The sequence below is a fragment of the Pristis pectinata genome, chromosome 2 (genome assembly GCF_009764475.1).
Source record: "Pristis pectinata isolate sPriPec2 chromosome 2, sPriPec2.1.pri, whole genome shotgun sequence".
Lineage (NCBI taxonomy): Eukaryota > Metazoa > Chordata > Chondrichthyes > Rhinopristiformes > Pristidae > Pristis > Pristis pectinata.
This window is the reverse complement of record NC_067406.1, coordinates 9,503,634-9,515,984: the sequence shown is the minus strand read 5'-3', so window position 1 is coordinate 9,515,984 and position 12,351 is coordinate 9,503,634. Positions and strand designations below refer to the sequence as shown.

Here is a 12,351-nt window from a genome sequence, read left to right as displayed (position 1 = left end):
CCTTCTGGCAATCATTTTCCTCTTTACGTGTTCTGTCCCACTGGCATCCATCAAGGCTAATGTGCGGTGCTGAGTACAACCAGTAGAGTACAATTTTTCTGAGTTTAGACCATTGAGACAAACTTCCTCTTGAACCAAGAGTCCATAAATGTAAGCAATATGGAGAGAACTACAGAAGGCAATATCCTGAAATATTTCAGAGTTAGGCATCACTCAACAAATCAGTTGGAAAAATCTGGGTGTTACCCATGTTGCCAAACTAGAAATCACAATAACACTTGTTTTGTTAACAGCTAAAGACAAGGGAGAGAAGATATTTGCAATGGCATATGTGAACCTAATGAAACCAGATGGAACAACCCTGCGAGATGGAGAGCATGACCTGATCTTGTACAAGGTAAACTGTTCTGGCACAATATGTACATACGAACATAGGAATTGAAATTGGAATTGTTTTTTTGTTGTCAAGTGTACCAAGATGCAGTGAAAAGCTTTGTTTTGCGTGCCATCTAGGCAGGTCATGCCATACATAATTACATCGAGGTAGTAAAAAGGAAACAGAATGCAGAATATAGTGCAGCAGTTACAGAGAAAGTGTAGTGCAGGCAGACAAGTAAAGTGCAAGAGCCATGATGAGGTAGATTGACAGATCAAGAATTCATTTTTAGTGTATCAGAAGTCCGTTCAAAAGTCTGATAACAGCAAGATAGAAGCTGTTCTTGAGTCTGATGGTATGTGTTCTCAAACTTTTGTATCTTCTGCCTGACTGGAGAAGGGAGGAGGGAGAATGACCAGGGTGGGAGGGGTTGTTGATTATGTTGGTTACTTTCCTGAGGCAGTGGGAAGTGTAGGCAGTCAATGGAGAGGAGGCTGGTTTGTGTGATGGAAACATGTGGACATAAGAAATTCAGAGCAGGCATCAGCTACTCATCCCTTCAACCCAGCCCTTGCATTAAATAAGATGACGGCCAATCACATTATGCTTTCCTGCAGTAAAAAGCAAGACACTGGAGGAACTCAGCAGATCAGACAGTGTTTGTGGAGGGAGATGGACGGTCGACGTTTCGGGTCAAGACCGTTCCACATGAAGGGTTTTGACCCGAAACATCGAGCGTCCATTTCCCTCTACAGATGCTGCCTGACCCGCCGAGTTTCTCCGGTATCTTGTGTGTTGCTCCAGATTCCAGCATCGGCAGTCTCCCTTGTGTCTTCATTATGCATTCCTGTCTACCCATGATGACCTTTACTCCCATGCTTATCAAGAATCTATCTGCCTTAAAAATATCCAGAGACTCCCGTTTCCACTGCCGTTTGAGAGAGACACTTCCAAAGGCAAAAATCGCTCTGGAAGAAAGAATTTGTCCTTATTTCTAACCTAAAATCATGTGTGGGCTGAATCTCACACCTCAGCTTCCAAAAGACTGCTGAAATGAGGTGAAGGGAAAATAAATTTTTACGGGACGAATCACCTTCCTGCATGTCTTGTGTAATGAAGATAACCAGAAATTAGATTGAATTTTGGATTAAGAAGTTCAGGATGGGAATGCAGGGGAAAAATAATGGAAAAGCAAGGAAACTGCCTTCATACATTGATGTGCCCAAATCAGATCTTTTTCTTGCTTTTGTGAAGTCATTTGGTGGTCTCATGTCTAAGCTGACACATGAAGACCCAGCAATAATTTGGTTTGAATGGAAAATTTAAGGTGCATCTTAACTGCAAATTGTTACCCAGCACCAAATCCATGCACAGATATCAGAAAGGAATGTCTCATTTATGCGATATGGGTAGATCTGGTAATGCCGATTGTCCATCCATAATTGCCTTTGCACTGAGAAGGCAGCTAAGAGACCCCCACTTAGGTCTAAAGTCACATAAAAGGGAAGGGTGGCTGCCTGGAGGCCATTAGTGAACAGTTAGGTTTTATGATAATCTACTGTCCAAGTGCAGCTTTGCACTTAATTCCTTGAACTTGTCCCCTAGTTACCACTGTGGAATTTGAACCCATGTCCCTGGGTCAGTAATCCAGAACTCTGGCTCCCAGTCCGTAAACTTAATCACTGTGCTGACACATTCATTGACGTGCCAACTGAGCTGAGAAGAGGGAAACAAGAGATAAGCAGGGAGAAAGTACCAGTGATTAACACTAGGTGTATGGTTGCTGATTACATTTGCCTCCCAGTGTGACTGACTTAAATGAAACCAAATTGCCGACGTGAAGAACACTGTTGGCTATTCAAGCACCAATCACCAAAGGCAAACTTCTCTCCCCAAACTGTCATAAGCATCGTCCTGAAGTTCTACTGGTATGTCAACCATGGTCCTGTACTCAAATGTTTCCATTCACTCATAGGTATTCCAGGATAGTTTGACATTTATTATTCTTTCCTAATTGTCCTTGAAATAAATAACTTGCTTGGGCCATTTCAGAGGCCTGTTAAGAGTCAACCACTTTGGCTGGTTTGGAGTCACATACAGGCTGGATGAGGTAGGCAGATTTCTCTCCTCAGAAGGACATCAGGGAACCAGAGAGGTTTTATTACAGTCTGATAGTTTTATGGTCCCATTACTGAAACCAACCTTTTATTCTAGACAGATTAGTTAATGGAATTTAAATTCCCCAGCTAGCTGATGTTGGATTTGAACTTTGGTCTCCAAATCAATACTCCTCTGAAAGTTTACAATGGACAGATTGAGAGTCTCTGTGTCATTCAAATGGAGCTATAAACATCTGAGAGTATTTATATAAAATATTTTTTGAGGTTGTGGAGTTGATCCATGAAATGCCTTATTGCAAAGCATCTATGGTGTGGATAGGCTTATGGGTTAAATGATGTTTCCCAGCTCTATGGTGCATTAAAGCCAAAGCAATTTACAATGCTGGAGGAGGCCATTTGGCCCATAATGGTTTGCAATCAGTTCAATGTTCTTTCTATCCTCCTCAGAAGTCTGTTCATTCCTCTGCTTCAAGAATACATATTCATTTTTCCCTTCATAAATGTCTAATTCATTTCCTCTGGCTAAACACGACACACTCCAACAATCATTTATGTGAAGAAACTTCTGACCTCACCCCCTCAAATGACAAGTTTTAAATCGACGATTCCTTGTCACTGCCTCAGTCACCAGAGGAGACAATTTTTCACCTATTCACTCTTTGAAAACTCTTCATAATTTTAAAGAGCTCCATTATATTCCCTTTCAGCTCTCTCCTACACTTGAAATAGCCTCACAATCTGAAGTCTTCCTTCCTAATGAATTTCCTCCAGTGGCATCATCGTGGTAAACCCACACCGCAAGATCTCTGTGGATTCAATGTTCTTCCTCTAATGGAAAAGTCAAAATTGAACACAGGGTTGTAACAGCAATCAAACTGACATCTTATACAAATGTATAATTCCTTTTTGACTTGTTTGTTCCACATCCCTTGCAGAAACCCTCAAGCCTTTATTATCTGTTCTCACAGGCCCATACTGGAGGACTGTAACGTAAGACTCTGTAGCACAATCCTTCCTGACCCCATGAGTGTAGGTTAGCTTCCAACCTGCTGTGCCAGTGGTACATACCTATTTCCAAGAGATTCTCTCTTCTCCCCCCTCCCAAAGGGCAGAAAGAGAACAAGCCTAAAAGCATGTACTGAAAGCACGGACACATCCTGAAGCAAGGACAGCATGCTGTGTTAAGACTATTGAATGGTTCCCCTAGTACAATAAGATGGACTCTTGACCTCACAATCTACCTTGTTATGGCCTTGCACCTTATTGTCTGCCTGCACTGCTCTGTAACTGTCATACTTTATTCTGCATTCTGTTATTGTTTTCTCTTGTACTACCTCAACGTACTGATGTGAAGAAATGATATGTATGGATGGCATGCAAAACAAACTAATTTACCAATTTATGCATTGCAGCATCTAATGAGATATAAGATAAGATATTTATTTATTAGACACATGTACATCAAAACACAGTGAAATACGTCTTTTTGCGCTACTGAGAGTGTTCTGGGTGCAGCCCGCAAGTGTTGCCACGCTTCCGGCACCAACATAGCATGCCCACAACTTCCTAACCCGTACGTCTTTGGAATGTGAGAGGAAACCAGTGAACCCGGAGGAAACCCACACAGACATGGGGAGAACATACAAGCTCCTTGCAGACAGTGGCCAGAATTGAACCCGGGTCGCTGGCGCTGTAATAGCGTTATGCTAACCGCTACACTACCATGCCTGCTGGTGCACTCTGAAGATGGATAGATACACCCTTGTACAATGCAGATTTGGGGCAAGAATGACCACATTTGGCCATCCACTAACTTGTCTTTTAATCATGCTTGCAAACCCCATAGCTCCTGTGCTGGTGATAGGGAAATTCACTGTATTGCAGGCATGATGGTGATTCAGAGTGGGGGGTGGGTGCTTGAAACGCACTGCCGGGGGTGGGGGTAGAGACTGATACAATAGGAACATTTAAAAGACTCTTAGATAGGCACATGGATGTAAGAAAAATGGAGGGTTATGGACTATGTAGGAGGGAAGGTTTAGATTGATCGTGGAGTAGGTTTACATAGGTCGGCACAACATCGTGGGCCGAATGGCCTGTACTGTACTGTACTGTTCTATGTTCTATGTATATTTCCCTGCAATCTGCGGAGACGGTTGTAGTTGAGATCGAGTTTATAGACTCTCCTATTTACTGAGAGGTGGGTGGGTCAATGGCTGCCAAGAGATGGAGGGGAATCTAGAAACTTGACCTGGCTCACAGGTTTGGGATTTTTGGATCAATCACACTGTGGAGCAGCTCCTCATAAATAAAAGCACCAAGGCTCAGTGGTGATAGGGCTGACTGCCATCAAACAGCTGGGAGTGTGCAGGGAGCACAGAAAGCAAAGTCAGCTCATTGTCATATGCACAAGTAAATGTACGCACAGGTGCAATGAAAAACTATCTCCCATCTCCCATCTATCTCCCAGTGTATGGTTTCACTTGAATGAGTAGTTAGGGAGCAATCCTTTGTCCCCACTCCCCAACCTTCCACTCTTCTTTTAGGTCAAGAGAGCTGGTGCCGCGGAGCAGGTAATGAGAGGTTGAAACGCGGCTCCTTGTAACCTGTCCATTAACCATCTCAGAACTGCCCAGTATGAGTTAGGTGGTGTGCACAACTTAAATACCAGTCTTAAATGCTTTATGAAATAGCCCTCAGTAATTTCATTGGACCACACTTTAAGTTGGAATAATACGGATTTCAAGAACAATATTTTAAAGAGACCCCTTTAAACATCCTCAATGGATTTGACATCCTCAGGTAATGGAGAAGTGAAAATTGCACTCATGGCTGTAACATAATTTTGTACAACTGCATTATTCCTTCTTTACTTTTTAGTTCTATGTCCCATTGTATAAACCCTCTGAGGCACTGCTGTCTTTATAACTGATATTACTTTTCAGTTCTAGTGAATGGGATTGGTATGGTTAGGTACTCGATGGTCAGCGTGGACATGGTGGGCTGAAGGGCCTGTTTCTGTGTTCCATGAACAGAGAGCACCTTCCTTACAGCCACTTGTGGTGCCATTTTCAGGGAGCTATGGAGTTGTACCCCAAGATCCCTTTGGGCAGGAACAGGCCCTTCGACCCACGATGTCTGTGCCAACTGTGATGCCAATTTGAACTAATCCCATATGCCCCCACATGATCCATCTCCCTCCATTCCCTGCCTGTTCATTTGCCTTTCTAAATGCCTCTTAAGCATCTCTATTGCATCTACTTCCACCCCCTCCCCCCCCCCCCCCCCCCGACGACATGTTCCAGGTATCTACCACTCTCTGTGTAAAAGGACTTGATTCATACATCTTTTTAAACTTCCCACCTTTTACCTGTGCCCATTAATATTTGACGTTTTCACTCTTATTACTAATACTCTCTAATCCAGGCAACATCACGGTGAACGTCCTCTGCGCCCTCTTCCAATCCTCCATATCCTTCCCGTAACGGGGCGACCAGAACTGCACACAATACTCCAAATGTGGCCTAACCACAGTTTATACAGCTGTGACATGACTTGCTAAGCTTACACTCAATGCCCCAGTCGATGAAGGCAAGCATGCTGTATGCTTTCTTTGTAAGCTGTCTATTAACCATCTCAGAACTGCCCAGTATGAATTAGGTGGCGTGCACAACTGAAAGTGTTGCCACTTTCAGGGAGGTATGGACCTGTACCCCAGGATCTCTCTGTACATCAATGCTCTGAAGGGTCCTGCCATTTACTGTATACTTTCCCCTTACACTGGACCTCCCAAGCTACAAACTTGTCCAGATTAAACTCAACCTGCGATTTCTCCACCCATATTTCCCACTGATCTATATCCTGCTATACCCTTTGACGACCTTCCTTACAATCCACAGCTCCACCAACCTTTGTATCATCTGCTAACTTACTAATCAGCCCACTAACATTTTCATAGCAACCATAGCTAATCCAAGCCCAACTTGATCAAACCATGGCCAATCCAAACACAACCTGACCCAACCATGGCCAATCCAAGCCCAACCTGATCCAGCTGTGGCCAATCCAAGCCCAACCTGATCCAGCTGTGGCCAATCCAAGCACAACCTTACCCAACCGTGGCCAATCCAAGCCCAACCTGATCCAACCGTGGCCAACCCAAGCCCAACCTGATCCAGCCGTGGCCAATCCAAGCACAACCGTACCCAACCGTGGCCAATCCAAGCCCAACCTGATCCAACCGTGGCCAATCTAAGCACAACCTTACCCAACCGTGGCCAATCCAAACCCAACCTGATCCAGCTGTGGCCAATCCAAGCACAACCTTACCCAACCTTCTGTATCAGCCTACTGTGAGGCACCTTGTCAAATGCTTTACTAAAGTCCACATAGACAACATCTAATGCCCTTCCCTCATTAATCTTCTTCACCATCTGCTCAAAAAGCTCAGACAAATTTGTAAGGCATGACCTACCCATCTCATTTTCTGTTAGCACTTTTGGCAGTGGAATGGAGCATGCCAATGGAAACTAATTCACTGAAACTATCAAGTGACAAATTGACAGTGCATGATAGGAATAATCTTCCGTGGTGGGTGGTTAAAAGGGTTGCTTGTAAATGAATTCTCTTCAGTGTCCTAGAAATGCTTAATATTCAAGATGTTAAGGGTGCCATAACACTGGAGAGGGTACAGAGTAGATTCACCAGGATACTTCCTAGTTTGGTGCGTTTCATTAATGAGAAACAACTGGATATGTCTTCCTTGGACTGGAAGATGCTCAGGAGAGCTGCTGATAGAGATGTACAAAGTAATGAGCATAGATAAGGTAGATAGTGGGAAACTTCTCATTGCAGCGGTATCTAAAGCTAGAGGGTGTGGGTTTAGGTTAAGAAATAAGAGGTTTAGAGGGGATCTGAGCAAGAACATTTTCATCCAGAGGTAGGCTGGAATCCGGAACACACTGCCTGAGAAGGTGGTGGGGGCAGAGACTCTCACAACATTTAAGGAATATCAACAGGAAGATTTAAATTGCCAAAGCATAGAAGCCCACAGACCAAATGCAGGTAAATGGGGTTTGGATAGATGGGTGCTTGATGGTCAGCAGAGATATGCTGGGCTGAAGGGCCTGTTTCTGTGTTATATGACTCTGTGAATGTGTGATCTGTTAAAATGGCTGAGGATAATTTAAAAAAAATAATTGAGGGTAGCTTCTTGATTATTTGCACCAATCGATGATTAGTCAGCACAGTCTGGGTTGAGATGGCTTGTATGCAGGCAACAGATTAACAGAAACAAATTTCTTTTGGAATGATTCCCAGTGCAGAGACAAGATATCCAATCTGAGCCCATGAGACACAATTGTGCATATTGGAATTGGGTTGTGTTGGTTTTCAAAACAGTAGTATCGTTGGGCTCAGGTTGGGCTTGGACTGGCCATGGTTGGATCAGGTTGTGTTTGGATTGGCCATGGTTGGATCAGGTTGGGCTTGGACTGGCCATGGTTGGATCAGGTTGGGCTTGGATTGGCCATGGTTGGATCAGGTTGTATTTGGATTGGCCATGGTTGGATCAGGTTGGGCTTGGATTGGCCATGGTTGGATCAGGTTGTGTTTGGATTGGCCATGGTTGGATCAGGTTGGGCTTGGATTGGCCATGGTTGGGTCAGGTTGTGTTTGGATTGGTCATGGTTTGATCAAGTTGGGCTTGGATTAGCTATGGTTGCGTCAGTTTGCTGTTGGGTTATTTTAGAACCATAGAACCATAGAACAATACAGCACAATACAGGCCCTTCGGCCCACCATGTTATGCCGACCTTCAAACCACACCTGAGACTATTTAACCCCTTCCTCCCACATATCCCTCCATCTTAAATTCCTCCATATGCTTATCTAACAATCTCTTGAACTTGACCAACGTATCAGCCTCCACCACCACCCCAGACAGCGCATTCCATGCACCAACCACTCTCTGGGTAAAAAACCTCCCTCTGACATCTCCCTTAAACTTCCCACCCATTACTTTAAAGCCATGTCCTCTTGTTTTGAGCATTGGTGCCCTGGGAAAGAGGCACTGGCTGTCCACCTATCTATTCCTCTTAATTACCCGAACAGATTCCTCAGGATAGTCTGCAGAGTAGGTTAACCTTCCAGAAATGGGTGGGGAAAACAGGGGTTTGGGGGGGTGGGGGGTGGGTGGTGGTAAATTACAGGGCTGTCAGAGAGAGGGATCGTCCTTATTAGGTCTTCCTGGAGCAGTTCCCTAGAGGGGATATGGCTGTACCATATTCTGAGATCTTTCTACCTTGCCTTCCATAGGCAACTTACCCAAAGCTGCCTCAAAATTCCCTTGCATCTTTTGTCTGTGTTCCCCAAATCGAATGGCTCACAAGGAGAGTCTGATGGTAGTTGGTTGTAGGGAGTTTGAAGCTGGCTTTTCTGCAACCAGAAGCTTATGGGCAAATCTCCTTGTTTATGGGTGATGAAGCTGGCTTTTCTGCAACCAGAAGCTTATGGGCAAATCTCCTTGTTTATGGGTGATGGTGAATCGATCTCATTGCTGTTTATGGGAGATTAATTCACATAAATTGGCTTGCATGCTTGTCAAATAGTCACAATCGATGTATCACAAAAATAATTGATTGACTGTAATGCACTCTCAGGAAACTCTGAGGTCAAGAAAGGCATTATATTAATGCAAATTCTTATTTTCTTCCAAGTTAGTTTGACCTGGTGTTCAACACAAGTCCATAAGTCAGAGAGGCGTACCGTGATATTCTGAGGTTGCCTGACAGTGGGGAGGGGGAATGACAGAGAGGGCAAGTTGCTTGCATTTTCTGCACAACACACTTAGGCAGAAATATAATTAAGGAACACCAACAAAAAAAAACCTCCTTCAATTTGTCAACAGAAGACCCTTTATGAAAATCCTCTTGAAGATTTTCTGATTAAATGGCAGTAATCGATATGTGACAACTTATAAGAGTACTAAATTTTTATCGGTGTTCCTTCTGAATAGTGTTATTGTAATATTTAATCCAATTAACATTAAAAAGCACTAAGGAATAAACTAATAATTTGATAATACCTTGAAAGCCTAATATAATAATTGTATATTGCACAACTCTTGTGTATTCATTGTAGTTCATGTCTATTTAGCTTTAATATGATGGAATGCTGAATTAATGAGTGGAGGAAGAAGGTTGGGATGGGGGAAGATGGTATTACAGCTCCAGATGCAGATTGCAGCTAATTCTTTCCTTCTGATGCTTTACCCAGGATTAATCAATTCTGGTCAAATTGATGACAGCCATGAGCAATCAATAACACCCCTCTCCACCCAGGCACAACCAATTATACGATAGCTGACCCAAGTGTATGTAATCAATCTTTTCTCCACCCTTAAGTCAAGAGAGGTGCGGAAGGGATGAAGTTAACCATTAAGCCCTATGAGGAAGAATGATTGTTCCTCTGTGATGTCCAATTAGGAGATGATGTGCTGGACTCTGGAGGGAAGTTGCTCTTTGTGACTACTGCGAGCTCCCAATTAGAGAGGTTGTATTGCTGAATTCCCTGGAGAGGGGCACTGCATGTGACTGGAAGGATTTGGTTACACTGTGCAACGAAGGAACTGCAATGAACTGCACTCACAGTGCAACAGTCTTTAAGAATAATAAAGGAGAAAGAAAGATTTCAAAGGAGATTTGGTTGGAAATTAAGCAAGGAGGTAGGAGCCAAAAAAAACCCTCAAAACTTCCAACATAATCAGGCTAAAACTTTTCCAGGGTGGGGAAGGTGCTTTACTGAGAGTTAATTTATGCATTTAAAAGGTAACTGATTGTTAGATTTTTTTGAGAAAGTTTATTGAAGATAAGGGAGGTTTTAGCAAATTCACTTAAACATAAGATATTTATTTATTAGTCACGTGTATATCAAAACATACAGTGAAATACATCTTTTGTGTAGAGTGTTCTGGGGGTAGCCCGCAAGTGTCGCCATGCTTCCGGCGCCAACATAGCATGCCCACAACTTCCTCATCCTTTGGAATGTGGGAGGAAACCAGAGCACCCGGAGGAAACCCATGCAGACACGGGGAGAACGTACAGACTCCTTACAGACAGTGGAAGGAACAGGCCCTTCAGCCCACGATGTTGTGTCAAACTAATTAAACTAGTAATTAAATGCCCAACTAAACCAATCCCTTCTGCCTGCACAATGTCCATATCCCTCCATTCTCTGCACATTCACGTGCCTATCTAAGACCCTCTTAAACACTTCTTTATACTTAGTATATTTGTTTGGGAAAATAGCTGGAAAGAGTGCAGAAAAGATTTATGAGGATGATGTCAGGAATCGAGGGACTGAGTTATAGGGACAGGTTGGGCAGGCTAGGACTTTATTCCTTGGAGTGTAGGTGACAAATGGGTACAAAGTCATGAGGGGCATGGATAGGGTGAACACAATCTTTTTCCCAGTGTTGGGGAATCAAGAACTAAAGTGCATAGGTTGAAGGTGAGAGGGGAAATATTTAAAGGCACCTGAGGGGCATGATTTTCACACAGAGGGTGGTGGGTATATGGAACGAGCTGTCAAGAGGAAGTGGAAGAGGCAGACATGATTACAATATTTAAAAGACATTTAGGCAGGTACATGAATGGGAAAGATTCGGAAGGATATGGGCCAAACGCAGGGAAATAGGATGAGCTGAGGGCACTTTAGTCAGCATGGATGAGTTGGGCCGAAGGGCCTGTTTCCATGTTGTATAACTCCTTGACTCTCTGAAATCCTTGAATGGAATGACTGGTAGGATCCAAGGGCTTCCTTACCTTTATTTCCAAACAACTAAAATACCGTGACTAACTGGAAAGTTCTAGGAGGTAGATGCACTGTCAATTTTAAGGTGATCCCAAAGTTCGCTTGAAACAAATCTTTCAAAGCATAAGGCAAGTGAAAAGAATGAAGGGGGAGATGGGTGATGTAGACAGACACTCTCACAATATTTTAGAAGTATCTGGACAAGCACTTGAATCACCAAGACATAGAAGGCCACAGACCAAGTGTTGGTAAATGGCATTGGTGTAGATGGGAACTTGGTGGTCGCATAGACATGGTGGGCTGAGGGGACTATGTATTTATGACTTTCAGAAATTAGGAGTGGGAAGAAAAGAGAGAAGAGGATGAGAGGAAGGGAAGAGCGAATAGGAGGCATGGACGTTGGGAGGGAGAGGGTCGTGCTCATTGGGTGTGAAATACTGTTGTACACTCTTCCAACGGGAAGTAAGTGAAAGAGTGAGGTTGTAAACTTAGTTCTGCCTCCCTGCTCCTGTCCATCTCCCGACAGCATGGATAGGGATAAGAAACTCTCAGCTGCAGCTGATTCCTCCGGTATTACTGAACACTGAATAGTGGACATGTTTTTACTACAGGACATTGCTGTGACATTTTCACCTGCTAATATCAGCTGGCACTTATTAATCCTCCTCAAATCCGGATAAATTCCTTGGTCCAACAGCACTTTAGATTGACTACTGATCTTCTCTAACCAAGAAACAGTTAGAACATAGAACAGTACAGCACAGAACAGGCCCTTCAGCCCACAATGTTGTGCCGACATAGCTAATCCCTCCTACCTACAGAATGCCCATATCCCTCTATTTTCCTCTCATTCATGTGGCCATCCAAGCCCCTCTAAAAAGCCCCCAGTGAATTTGCCTCCATCACCCAATCAATTGTTGGAAAAAAGGGTAAAAGAGTCACTTTATTTATCCAAAACTAAAATCAAATGAATGTTTAAATCCAATTAGAGTCATACAGCATGGAAACAAGGTCCTTTGTCCTACTGAGGTCTTGGTGATCATT

The 12,351-nt window shown here is 43.5% G+C and overlaps 1 protein-coding gene across 1 annotated transcript in view; it reads left to right on the top strand.

Annotated features, from left to right (window-relative positions):
* Window positions 1-12,351, top strand: part of LOC127580080 (dedicator of cytokinesis protein 2-like) — a 1,107,748-nt gene that overhangs the window by 255,514 nt on the left and 839,883 nt on the right. The window contains 1 exon segment of the mRNA XM_052033289.1: window positions 294-397. Within this exon segment, the coding sequence (XP_051889249.1) occupies window positions 294-397 (104 nt within the window).